Consider the following 14,120-nt stretch of genomic DNA (forward strand, 5'->3'; position numbering starts at 1 on the left):
GTATTGATACGGTAAAGTAATAGAAAACAATGAGATACATCGCGATAACGCTCATTTGCCCCGCCCATATGATGGTCTACCCTTTCTGGGATGTTTTTGATATAGAAGGCGGTGTGGGAAGTTTGGGTTGATACCTGCGTGTCCAGACCGTATCCCCCTTCCCTCTCAGCCGGCCTGTAATGTCCGTCCACTTCCTCCTCCTCCTCGTATTCGTACTCGTTCACCTGGTAGCTGTCTGTGAAGTTGTCGTAGTCCTCGTACTCGAAGATCTGTCCGGCGAACGAGAGGTGAGAGGCGACTGGCAAAAAAAATAATAATAATACAAAAAATAGCAACGGACGTTAACCTCACCTCGTACTCGCTGACGTTGGGCCCAGCCGTCACCGTGGAGACGGAGACGGAGACGTCCTGGTAGAGGTCGCTGAAGTCGTACTCGTCCAACTCCTCCACCACATGTTTCTTTGGTGCTACGTCCACCTGAAGACCACAAAGAAGATGAACTTCAAAGTCCATTTTGACTTCATTGGCTCCATTTTCTCGACTGTTGTAAATCCAGCGCTGCGACTGGCATACCTCCGGGAGGAGGCGGGTTGGACCCGGTCTCGGTAATATTTCCTACGGGAGGAAGCGCATTGAAAAGTGTTCGCAAGCAACTTCGATCTTGTCCAGTCGAAGCAGCTCCTCTCATTCCCTTTAAATGTGGCCCGTGAGCGGCACACTGATAATCTTTGAAACAAACTCATCTGCTGATTTGAGTCCAGGAGGTCGAAGCGGTCAAAGTACGTTTGTAAGGAACTGCAGGCAGACCTCGGCGGGCTGATGATCTAAACTTCGCCACAATGATTCAGAGGGTACGACGCACACTGTTCAGAGACACGACTTTTTACACTCAAGCGCATCTACGAAAACAGTGTGTGTCCGTGTGTGTCCCTCAGTCTACAGCGGTGTATTTTTGTATCATTTACAGTCCATCCGGAAGGTATCGCTTCACCTTTTTCCACATTTTGTTATGTTACAATCGATATCTCCAGAAGGTGCCCCAAAAAGTTGAGCATTTCTACTGAAATTCATATACATTGTATTAGGTACAGTAGATGTTACGCTTTTACAAATGCTTATTGGTCAAGTTCCCACAGACAAATATGTACGCTCGCTGAAAGGGTTGAGTGCCAGGGTGGGCATACTGCATTTGGCTGTTCGCAGTTAATGAGCACTCGGTGGACCTTCACTTCGGAAACACCAGAAGGTAATAGGAGCGTTTTTGTTAAAGTGCTGAAATGAAGAAAAGCTGCCTAAGCTCCTTGACTGTTTTCCTTTCCTTTTGGACTGGTCTCTTTCATCAGCGGAATCTGGGGTGAGCCCCTTAAACCCTCAAAAGGGAAAAAAAGACATCCTGCAGCGCTTTGGAGCCCGCAGCCAGTCAATCCTAAATCACATTTGTGGTCTTTGGAACTAAAACAGTCTGACATGGACAAGTGGAAAAATAAAAATGAAAGTCAATGGGGACTTTTCTGCAAGATAAAATAATCATTCTAAACACTTCTGTGGCCTTTTCAGCTTGACCGATGTTTTATTAGATGATTTGAAAACAGCTGGAATACTGCGGCCTTTGAGCCTTGCTTTTTTTCTGCGCAACCTTGTGACCTCTCCATGCCAATCAGCAAAGAAAGGTTAGGATTACAATTTGAAAGTTATTACAGTACAGTGTTCAGAAAAAGGATATTATTATTATTATTACTGATATTATCACTGATGGTGTAGTGGTACACTCGCCTGACTTTGGTGCAGGCGCAGTGGGTTTAGGACCTCAGAGCAAATATCTTGCGGTCCATAAATACTAACCCATAATAATATTTGTATAGGTCACACAACTTTGGGATTTCTACCATCCAACACCTGTCACATGGCACCCCACCTGGAGTGGGGGCGCGCAGGGGGCTCACCTCGTCGGCCGAGATGTCCACCGGGATGCCGTGGTAAGGCAGCGCGCTGTCGCAATCCGGAATGAAATCCCTGCAGTACGTCTCGGCCGCCGCTGGGTCATCCACCAGCAGAAGCTGCTGGATGTCACCCTGTGGAGTAAAACAATTATTCAATTGTTGACATTTTTTTTTTTTAGATTTTCTCACACAGAACAGTAAAACACAAATACAAAATGAGAAGACTTGCAAGGAGCTGCTGTAGGCCACAACTCACGCTCACACAGAAACTAACGGGCCTTGTTCCTGATGTCACTCACTTGTCCACGCCCCTTAAAGGCATGCATACCAAACTCCAGTTGCCATGACTTTCAACTTCTCCCAAAAGTAATTGCACTTCATAAAACCACTTTATTTCTCTACATGATTTTTTGATTTGGCTGTATGATATTTGTACACAATACAATTGCTATTTTTCTTCTTTTCTAAAATCACACAAAAACACCAGCTTCTGGGTGGCTCGAACCAATTTGTGCTATTTCAATTCATTACAATGGGGATTATTGATTTGATGTGAGTAAATTAAGGTACGAATGAAACTCGTAAATCGAGGTCAATGGTTGAAAAAATAACTCAAACGACGAAAGCATTTTTTGACAATTATTATCGTTACTTTTTGAGAATCCCAACTTTTTTCCGACCGCGCTGCGCTCCATTCAAATACGAGCTGCGGCAGTCCGCAAATTTGGACGGCCCCGGTTTAGGGATTCTAGCTCGCCGACCTCAAAGACGTCTCGGTCCAACAGACGAGTTCCAAACACGGCGACGCCGTCGGTGCTGACGTGCGGTCGGGGTCCCCGCGGCAGTTCCAAGGTCTCCAGCTCGATGCAGTCCAAGTAGAGAGTGACCCGCTGGGCCTTCACGCTGTAGGCCACTCGGTGCCACCTGGCGGAAGCGCAGTAAAGTCAGCAAACATGACGGTACAAAGACACGGACGTTAAGTTCAATCACGACAATAAAATGTCAACGAAAAGACGTATGGTGGCCTCGCTGACGTTTACAAGAAACACGGCATTCGGTTCTTTCGAGACGACATTCCTTTTGTGTTCAACGTTTGTTCAAGACTTAATCATATGAAAATATATATGTTAGATGTGCTGTAGACTAAATTGTATGTTCCGTTTACAAAAAACCCACATTAGATTTGTTGAACTCAATAGTATTTGGTTTCCCGAAACACAAGATTGCTTCATTGACGAGTCCAAATTGCCTTTGATGTTTATGTCACCGCATAAGACTAAACTGTCTTTGATGCTAACGAAAATACGTAAGTTACATGTTTGAAGTTGTCTTCATCGTTAGTAGTTTTCTTTATTTCCAAGAATGCATACATTAGCTTCATTGACCGCTTAAAGGTCCCATATTTTGCCCCCCCCCCATAGAGTGACTCTCTAACGTGGACTTCGTATAAAAGTGTCAATTCCATCGAAATGAATGAAACACCTCGCTTTCGGCATGCGAGTGTCCCGAAAAGGCCCCCCGTGACAGTTTCTTCTGTTTGACCCAGTTTGGTATCCGCTTTGTCCATATTTGTCTAAGACAGCCTCCTTTCCTCTGATTGGTCACCTCCATTCAAGAGGCCCACTTGCGAGAACACCCATATTTGTTATGACAGCCCTGGCTCGGGAGGAGAAAGGGAACTAGTGACATAGATAAGCTCGGGAAGTTTGAATGACTTGATTTTAGGCCTCCCGGCCAAAAATGTCTACAACTCAGGAATGCGTGGACGATTTGAACTCATAAGTCCCGTTTACTGAGGCGGCGTAGAGACAGACAGTATTACATCCCAAATACTAGAAAAACATTAGGCTTTCAAAAGACGAGACCTTTAAAGTTGTTTAAAGGCCACACGGGAAGAAAAAGGCGGGAATTGTGTACCAGGTGATTTGCATGTCGGTGTGTTACCTACTTGCCGTCCGCCAGATTGATTCTCCTAAAAGTAGGGTAGAGTTCCGGGGCGGGCTGACCCTCGTGGTCTTCGTACAGAAACACGGGAGAACGTCCGATCTCTAAACCCAACTGTTGTGTACCCTGTGACAACGACAACGACAAAGTTCAAGACTGAACTGTTGACTCGGTATGCGCATAAAGAGCAAGCAGAAAGCATTCGCAGTGCTTTCTTCCTTTTCTTTAGGTTACAGTTTTATTCCGAATGGAGTCAATCCAGTGTTTTCCTCAAAATTCTACACATAGGACAATGTGAACAAGCGTTTTCCTTTGTGTATTACAAATAGAAAAACTCGAGAAGTATTCACAGCGCTTGCGCAATTACTTGATGCACACGCATCACAAGCAACTGCAAGCTCCGAGATTTTGAATATCAGCCACCGATCTTTGGGCAGTGCGGATCGTTCCCGTTTGCAGCGCCATCGGCTGTGAGCGTACAGCAACAAAAACAAACAACGACGGCGCCACTGACTTTCCACCCTTTTTCACCATTTAGTGTTTATTTCACATCCTGCTAAACGGTTTTCCACTATTCACAATATTTTAGTCATGACATTTTTGGGTGAAGAATATCAGCGCTTGTTGTTTGCTCTTTTATCTCCTTTATTTGTACTTTCCTCGCTCTTATTCTTGTTCTGTCGTGGTAAACCGTTTGCACTATTACAGCATTTTGGCGGTGAGATGTTATTTAGCGGCGAGATTAGCGTTGGCCAAAATGTTTGACGCAACATACAGTCTTGACTGTAACAAGAGAACTAAAACTGTCAATCTGAAGTGACCTCTTTTTTGTACACTTTAATGAGAAAAGGATGAACCTGAACTGCATTTTGAGCTTTATGGCAAAGCAAAATACCTCAGGCATACAATGGACCTATTCGCAGAGGATCAGAGCGCAAATAAGGAAAACTGCATTGAAATACAAAGCCAATAAGGCCCCCCCAAAAAAGAAAAGAAAGAATAATATTTGAAAAGATTTGGGGGGGAAGAAATCCACAAATAGGTGAATCCACAGGTGCCTAAAATGAGTCGGTATACGGTGGCTGGGGTCCACCGCATAACGACTCTTTTTCTACATGCTACCGACCTTTCCGACATACACAAAGTGACAAAAGCATTCTCTCGCCTGCCCTGACTCGACTCGCATATGAATTGGAATTGGAATTACAGCCCATTCTCAATCCACAGGCTTTAATATGACATCGGCCCACAACTTGCGGCTATTACGGCTTCAAGTCTTCCGGGCAGGCTTTCCGCAAGGTTTAGGAGTGTGTTTATGGGAATTTTGGACCATTCTTCCAGAAGCACACTTACTTAGGAGGTCACACACTGACGTTGCTCGGTTCTCAGTTTCCACACTAATTCATCCAGAGGTGTTCTCTATAGGGTCGAGGTCAGGAATCCGCAGGCCAGTCAAGTCATGTTATGTTGGAACAGGAAGGGACTGTTCCCACAAAGTTGGGATCGTGGAATTGTCGGAAATATTGGCCCCTGAGTTGCAGTGAAAGTAGGTCTGAATGCTTCAGCATACCAGGAGATTTTGGAAATGAAATACCTTCCGTGCCTTTGTGCCTAGCAAACAACTTTACATCCGACCGACCCATTTTCTATCACACTTATTCTCATTCGGGTTGCAGGTGCATTGTATGAATGGAAACATTCTTGTGACACAAACCTGAGGGTCATACAGGGACAGCAGAAAGACCTGTGAGCCCTTCACAGCTCGAACTGTGGTCATCAGTGAGAAGTCTTCTGGGAATGGAGAATCTGAGCCGAGGAACACATGAAAACTGAGGTCATTTGTCAAGAATGTTCTGGTGGACACCCCACTGCTAGGACTTTATTTTACCAGGGAAAAGCTGCTTGGTGGGAGCGCTCAGTTGGATCTTCTTGTTGATCTTGAGGGAGAGGTCTGGATCCTCTCGGCCCATCCTGCTGGCGCACAGTCCGGCCTCCAGGGACACGCCCTCCATGTCCTCGGAAAGCTCCAGAACCTTCAATACGTCGATGAGACCGGCTGCCAAAAGGACAACTCAACATTAGCTTTGTTAAAGACAGAGAAGGACAACTTGGTGCTAAATTGAAGAGTTGAAATCATCGTTTTTCCGTACCGCTTCTCCTCAGTTGCTGCAGCCTATCCCGGCTATCTTCGGGTGAGAGGCGGGGTACACCCTGAACTGGTCGCCAGCCAATTGCAGGGCACATAGAAGCAAACAACCACATTCGCACCTACAGGCCATTTCCTCATGCATGGTTTTGGGATGTGGCAGGAAAGCGGAGCGCCCGAAGAAAAGCCACGCAGGCACGGGGAGAACATGCAAACTCCACACGGGCTTTGAACCCGGGTCCTCACAACTGTTTGTTTTCGTTGAAAAATCATTTTTCGTTCTTTGACATTTAGAAAACCTCACCTAAGGTGATTCTCACAAAAACACGTCTATGATTTCGTGGACGTCTTGAAATTGTCTTTGATGTTAAGAAAAACAACTACACTAGGTGTGTTGTACTCTAAATTTTCTTTGACGTGGAGGGAAAAAAACATTGGCTTTGGCGAATACTATAGTCTCTCCTATGTTTAGATGAAACGCTCTACATTTCTTTGCAATTGAGTAAAACAAGTACGTTTGGTGCTTGAAACGCTTCAGATTTCACGCTGTGATGTTTGTAACGCCAAATAAACAAATACAATGGAACTCTGAGTCACACACAAAACCGCCAGAAAGAGAGATCTGTCGGACAAAGCTCGAGCAGAAACGAGCAGAAACATCCGTGCACGTGTGCGGTCCACGCGAAATCATGAAAAGGTGAAAAGGGAGAGAGCGAATGAGCGGAGGACATGTCTCGACTGCTCTGGATCATCACGCGTCATTTCCGAGCATTAAGTACACACACACACACACACACATTCATGTCTTGTTAAAGTATGCCAGATGTATTGTCTTTGTGTGTGTGCATGTTTGTAATTCTTACTTTACGGGGTGACTATTGAATTTGCTTTTGTTGTTACTTTACTGGCTAAGAAACCTGCGTTGAAATGTTCATCACCTAAAACTAGGCCCAAGATAAACAAAAAACAACCAAAATGGATTGAAACAAACCAAGTCGCTGTAGTAATTTGTGGCAGTTGTGAGCATGTTTCTCTTCAACAAACCAACTGGTCTCATCTTGTCTTCCATAGCTGAGCGTGTGGTACCGGGCCGGGCTCTTTTCACTTGTGCTTTTATCCTACTCGTCTAATTCTTGGTCAAATATGTCCGCGGGCTGGTAGCATAGTACGGCCGTATGTTGTGTCGTGGGGTCAGTTGTCAATGTGTCACTATCACAGCGTTGTTGGCCCCCTGTGGCATGGTCTCGCCGGTACGATGAATATTTGAAGACCAGCTGTGATGGGAATAGCCGAGGCAAGCGAGGCGAAGCAACGCTCTCCTATCGCTCTCAACTATCTTATTTTCATCCTCGCGGAGCCGTGCACATGTGTGAAGACTGTTGAAGGCCTCTTATTGGCCGGACATTTTGCTGCTCCAAAGAGCGTTAGAGTTTGGCGACGGCACCGGACGGGCAGGTCAAAAGGCATCTGTAAACTGGCCCATTGGAAGACAAGATGCCAAAAACACCTGTTTGATGATTTCAACTTTGAAACGAGTAGTAAACGAGTGGTAAAGTCAACTTGTCGACGAATCCGTTCAACCCCTGATAGAAACCAAACCAAATCATTGTTTACCTTAAACTTACATTTGTTTAACAGCCGAAATAACACGACATCTATGCCCGTGATGCAATGCCTGTCATGACTAAGGATAACAAAGTTCATGTTTTGGAGTGGCCATCACAAAGCCCTGATCTCAATCCTCCTGAAAATTTAAGGGCAGACCTTCGAACTGGACTCAGTTACGTTTGAATGGGTCAAAATTATTGTGAGAAGTTTGTGGAAGGATATTCCAAATGTTTGTACAATTCCGTCGCACAATTTCAAGGCATTGAAATTCATGTATGTTCACTTGTGAAAAAATGTCTCAAAATCATTCTGGTCATTTGAATTCGAATTGATCTAAATCAGCAAAGGTTTAGTCTGATTTCATGTCAGACAGTGAAAAAAAAGTGCATGTGTCTTTTTATATAGTGAATGAATACTTCTGGTTTCAACTATATACAGTGGTGGACTGTCTTGTCGGGCGCTTGTCCGGTGGGCTGGTGTCTCTGGAGCCGATGCCACGCTGATTTATTTCCCCCCCCCCCCCATTTTTCCCAAGAGACTGGGATGGGCCATGTACAATACAGACAGTAACGGAACCAATCAGGATATAGCTGTAGAAAGAAAGCTTCCTCCCTCGCTCCCTGTAACGTAGAGGGGGTGGCCCTTTGAGCGACAACGTAGTGAAAGTAACACGGAGAAAGAGTGCAAAGAAATGGAAGGATATCATCTCAGGTAAAATCACAGGTATGTTCGTCGGAGGGGCTGCCCTACTGTGACGGGTGGAACAAGTCAACAAAGAAATGAGCAGAAGCAGCTGGGCAGGTGGAGGAACAGCCACGGAATTGTGCTTCTGGAAGTTTTCAACTTATTGTGATCATTTCTCGCTCACTTCCTGTCAAGACCAGCGAGGCCTTTGCCGTAGCAGTTGTGAAGAGAGATGTGAGAGACTACATATATATATATATATATATATATATATATACTGCATACACAGCTCACCGCAATAATTAGAGTTCCGTTTGGGAACATTCCTTCAGGGAACACATACATGAACTACTATTCGGTTGTCCTCTGCTAATTATGAGGTGTTCGTCTAAGCCAAAATTGCCAGGGCCAATTTCTTTTGTCCCGGTCCACCCCTGGCTGACATAAGAAGACAAATAAATCCCCGTCGGGGGAAAAGAGGCCATCTGGTGACCGGAAAATAACGCACATCCGGCCGTATTTCGAGCTAACCAACGGTCACAATGGAGCGCAAGGTGGCAAGACACTCGCGCACGCGCACGCGCACGCGTAGGAGACTTGCACCTGCGTTGCCTGAGGAGCGCTTGCCAGAAAATCCCTCAATCATTCCAAACCCTCCGGAGTTGACGTCCTTTGGCTTTCTACACATCTCCCAATACTTTTGTACACCTTCGATCTCATTTAACAGGAAACAACAACTATCTGCAAAGCAGATGTGTGCCAATGCGTTGACGTGTGTGTGCGTGCGTGGCTCAGCGGGTGTCTTTGTTGTTTTGCGCGCGTGCGGTAATGTGTGTGTTTGTGATTAGTGTGTCATCACGTGAGCTCGGGGAAAGAATGGAATCAAGTTGAGGGGAGGCACCACACCAAACTGTCATTACGTGTCTGACGTGACAGACATGTCGGATTTGATTAGCATGTCCAAAGAGCGTAGACAAACAACAAACAACAACAACAAAAAGCTGCATTTATATAATGACTTCTCTTTGTGGTCCGAATGCAACATGATTTAGCTTTTAGTGGGAAAAGAACAGGAATGAGTTCAGATTTGGGGCAAAACAAAATTAGCTTTCGTCAGAAAAACAACAAAAAATACGTTATATATATCAAATAAAAAATAAAATACAATCAAAATAACAAAGTATTTGTGTTGTACTTACTGTTGTTACTTTTCCTTACATTTTGGATACAAATAAAAACACTTTAGATTTTTAAAATTGTTATTTCTTGTTATGTTGGATAATTTGAAAGTCTTTTTTTAACAGTAAAAAAAAGACATATTTGTGTCTTATTGTCAAAAATTGTCTTTTTTGAATGTTTTTTTCAGATTTCAGCTGAAAAGAAAAAACAATGTTTTTGTTTCATCCCAAAAAGCAACAAAATTGACTTTGGTGCTTCAGATAAAAACAATAACAAAACGAGAAACAGTGCAAAACATTTTATTGGTGCTTCTGGGGGAAAAAAACCTTGTTGGCTTGATTATGTTTTATTGTTTTGATGCACTTTTTTAATTAAACACATGTAACGATACATTTGTTTACTGTTGGGGGTCCCGGAATGGATTACTGGCAATACAATTCATTTTGAAATGAATGAAAAATTGATTTGATGTGAAGTTACAAACTTTGTCACAGAACAACTTCAACTCATAAGTCGATGTAGCATTTTATTTTATTGATTGATTGATTTATTTTATATCGGGGGGGTTGGGTGGGAGGCGGTTTGGTGGTTGTCGGATAATTAAAAATGGCTTTTTGGGTGATTAGAGGGGTGGGGGGGGGGAAACTAGAATTTATTAAAACGATACACATTTTTCTCATTGTTTTCGATAAAAAGAAGTAAATTGCCAAATGTATTTGTTATTGTTATGATGTACTGTATGTCGCAAAATATCATGGCAAAAGCGTCACAAAAAAACATAGCAACATAGCGTTTCATTTCCTCTTGGCTCAAACACAGTTAAGAATCTCCCGTGCTGACACACACGCACACGTGCACGTGCACGCGCACGCGCACGCGCGCTGGATAAAGTGGCCGGCTCGACGTAATCCCAGTTGATCCCAGGCCTCGCTACAGTATCAAAGGCACTTCAAAGTCAACATGTTTGCGAACATGTTTTCTCCGGGGCGCTCCGCTTTCCTCCCACATCTCCAAAACATGCATTCATTGGAGACCCTAAATTGCCCGTAGGTGTGAATGTGAGTGCCAATGCTTGTTGTTGCACATAAAAACTGTGCCCTGCAATTGGCTGGCAACCAGTTCCGGGTGCAGCCCGCCTCCTGCCCGATGATAGCTGGCATAGGCTCCAGCGCTCCCGCGACCCTCGTGAGGAGAAGCGGCTCGGAAAATGGATGGATGGATGGATATTTTAATACAAATGCTGCAGCAACACAATATATGTATGTATTGTACTGCCCTCTACAAGCAAACACATGCACACCAGAAGGAGCAGCACAATGTGCATTGAATTCAAATATGAAATCATGATGCACAAACTGTTGAATTCTTTACATGCAATATTTGGATTCATGTTATTACTAATTGTATTATTTCCATTATTATGAGAGAACGCTAGTTTACAAAAGCATGGCAACTTCTTGCCAACTCATCCAACTTTTCCAACTATTTCTCAGTTTTGAGCTACTTTAATATCCGCTAGAATACAAAGAACATGAGCGGAATCAGTTTCACATTGTTGAGCGTATGACAAGAAAGGAGCCTGATGGAAGGCAAACACACTCAGTCACACTCCACATGGCGGCGCTTACATCTTTTGACAAAATGGACACTCACTTCTTCTCTCGTTTTATCTGCGAATGAACATATTTCGAAATATTTGTGTGGAAATCTGTGCTACAAAACATGTTTTGAAGCTTGCTCGGTATCAGGAGAAATCAAATAAATCCCCGAATGGAGAATAATAAAAAACAAAACTTTGCTTTTTCTACAAGAAACGGAACAAAAGTCAATGAAAATCGGAAATCGGTTTGTTTCTCAACCTACAATTGCAAAGTATTTCGGGATGTCATCATCTACGGTCCATAAAATCTCTGCACATAAGCGGCAAGGCCGAAAAGCAACATTTAATTTGGATGACCTTCGATCCCTCCGAAAATGTGATTAGCCACAGTTAAGTCATGATTTAACAAGGCTTAATCACACAGGGCCAGGTGGCTGTGAATTTAAAAAAAAAATCTGAAATACAGTAATAAATACTTCGGAATTTGAATGTGTTCAAAACACATGTATCGCAAATCGTCTTTCCCCATTGAAATGAATTGAAATGCTATTAATCTGTTACAGCCCACCCAAAAACACTAACAAAAAACGTGTGTAACATGTAAGAGTATTGCACTTTATTAAAACATATAGTAACAACAGAATTCAACTGTGTGTCACGACGTAATTCATTGTGCAGCTACTCCAGGAGTATTATGCATACAGCCATGACACGCAGTTGCGCTAATATTAGCTGCTTTTTGAAGATGATAAAGACTATACTGTATGCTGGTGAGTATTGTGACTGTCTCTCTGTGCATGTATTTGTGCTCAAATATCGGTTGCTTAAAGGTTTATAACTTCCGCAACGTTGATGCTAGTTTTGTCTCTGTCGTCCTCCGTTATGTGTTAGCGTTAGGCAAGCGGAATTTAAGGCAAAGTTAATGCGCTTTGGCTAAATGGATTTCTGTTTTATGTTTCGACTCGGAGCGTTATTAAAGAGCTTTAAGCCTCTTTTATGACCAATTCTTCAGTATCTGCCAACTATATGGGTATACGTTCACTGCCGCCATCTAGCGCTCGCGACGACATATCGTTGGTGACTCAAAAGATGACTCGTATATTGAAAAAACTTGAAAGTTGGGTCGCTACCACTGTTCCAACGTTTTTCTTTGCCAATGTGCGCGCTGCCCTAATGTTGACTTTTTAAAAGAAACCCAGTGAAACACGTCCCCCCCCCCCCCCCCCCCAAAAAAGCCCCCCTTTGACGGATAGGTCTTCCTCCTACCTGCCGTTGAGCTGTGGAGCGCGGCGGTGAAGAAGAGGAGCAGCGTCCATCCGTCCGTCCTCCGCATCCTGCCTCGTCCAACTTCTTCTTGGCCTTCTTTCCTTCCTTCCTTCCTGCTGCTCCTCCTAATTAATCAAGCATGAAGGCTTCAATCAATTTAAGTGATCAATTTTGAAACGAGCAGAGACACCACACGTGTTTATTCTGGACAGCGGAAAAGGAAAACCACGGGGAGGGAAGGAAAATGGCCCCCCCCAATTATTGCGAGTTCACTCTTCCCACCCACCCTGCACTACTTTTCCCTCACTTTCTCTCCCCTCCTCCCCCCTCCCCCTTTCTCCCTCTTAATGACACTCCACCTAATTATGCTTTGAATTAGCATTATTAAGCCACTAGTAGCGTAAGTATGGGAAATAACACAGGACATACAAGCATAATTACAAATGAACACTCGTGCACTTTACTTTGTGCATATACACACATGCATGCGTGTGCGCACACACACACACACACACACACACACACATGCTCTCTCTCTCTCTCTCTCTCTCTCTCTCTCTCTCTCGCTCTCTCGCAAAGCATGTTAGGACAGGACAAAAGCTGCTGCCCAACTAATACAAATATGCTGCTGCAGATTCCTGTCTGTCCTTGCCCACACCATTCTACACACACACTAAAAACACAACGTACAAAGTCTCTTAATTCGGTCAAAAGACGGCAATAAAAGTCCAAGAAGCAGGAAGACATTTTGTTCATGGGGATGAGCAAGGCAGCAGGGATTCAAGTGTACAGCACGCACGCATCCGGTGCCCATAAACGCAGACTTTTCCAGCTCAAATGGGGAATTTGGTTCCAAACGTAGTCAAAATGGGACTTTAACTGACAGAGGTGGATTTAAATGACCTTTTGTCAATGTTCCACATGATCAATGATGCAATTAATGCAGAAGGTTTGATGTCATGATTCCACATTTCTTCACCCATTCAAACCATTCCAACTTCTAATGTTTCAGCTCATTCCGAACATCTTGGTCTTTTACAAGTTCCTCCAAACGGTACTCATTTTTCAGTAGTCCACATTTTTAATTTTCCAAGATAGAATTTGCCAAATGAATGCAGATTTTTCTTTGAAATAGAATTTCCACATTTCTAAACGGATTCAAACCATTTCAAATTGTTGCGCTCCTTTTTTGACATATTAGCAAGTATTTTTTTACATTCCCCAAATCCCCAAATGTGTTAGTCACAATTCCCATGACAAAATGATCATCTTAGTGGAGTGGATGTCACGATAAGTCATCGTATGCTATTGGAATGGGCCCAAAAGCAGACGGAAGTAGATGAGGATGCTTAATTTGGGGCTAGGAACGAGGAACATGCAGGAAGCAGGAGGGTGGGCAGGTGGAAGAGAAGAGCTCGACGAAGCGGCACACGCGGGAGGAACACTGGAGGCGGAGGCGATCGCTCCAAATGGTGCGAGCCAAGTAAGGCTAGCTACTGCTGGAGCAAAGACACATGAAATGTCGGGTGGACTTTGAGAGATTGAGGGAGTGTTAACTGAGCGGACGGGGGGGATCGATGAATTGAGTGATCGGAGAAGGACCGATGAAGCGCGGCGTGAGCTTACGTGATTCGGTCTGGAGAGGAAGGCCACGGGGAGGAGAGCCAAACCATCTGACCCACCTTGTACTCGGGCGTAGGGGAGCGATGAACATCCACGAGCCCTTTCGAAATGGTTATCTTTTAACCAAAGA

General features: G+C 44.1%; 1 protein-coding gene across 2 annotated transcripts in view; it reads right to left on the reverse strand.

Moving 5' to 3' along the window:
* The window catches only part of LOC133476653 (collagen alpha-1(XI) chain-like), a 40,011-nt gene extending 27,389 nt beyond the window's left edge, over positions 1 to 12,622 (reverse strand). For both annotated transcript variants that reach the window (XM_061770326.1, XM_061770325.1), the window contains exons 1-8: positions 12,368 to 12,622; positions 5,773 to 5,940; positions 5,599 to 5,690; positions 3,889 to 4,010; positions 2,702 to 2,864; positions 1,944 to 2,072; positions 352 to 477; positions 135 to 269 (exon numbers count right to left, since the gene is read on the reverse strand). In XM_061770326.1, the coding sequence (XP_061626310.1) occupies positions 135 to 269; positions 352 to 477; positions 1,944 to 2,072; positions 2,702 to 2,864; positions 3,889 to 4,010; positions 5,599 to 5,690; positions 5,773 to 5,940; positions 12,368 to 12,434 (1,002 nt within the window). In that variant the 5' untranslated portion in view covers positions 12,435 to 12,622. The remainder of the gene's footprint in view (positions 1 to 134; positions 270 to 351; positions 478 to 1,943; positions 2,073 to 2,701; positions 2,865 to 3,888; positions 4,011 to 5,598; positions 5,691 to 5,772; positions 5,941 to 12,367) is intronic.
* Between the last annotated feature and the right edge of the window lie 1,498 nt (positions 12,623 to 14,120).

The sequence above is a fragment of the Phyllopteryx taeniolatus genome, chromosome 4 (assembly GCF_024500385.1).
Source record: "Phyllopteryx taeniolatus isolate TA_2022b chromosome 4, UOR_Ptae_1.2, whole genome shotgun sequence".
NCBI lineage: Eukaryota > Metazoa > Chordata > Actinopteri > Syngnathiformes > Syngnathidae > Phyllopteryx > Phyllopteryx taeniolatus.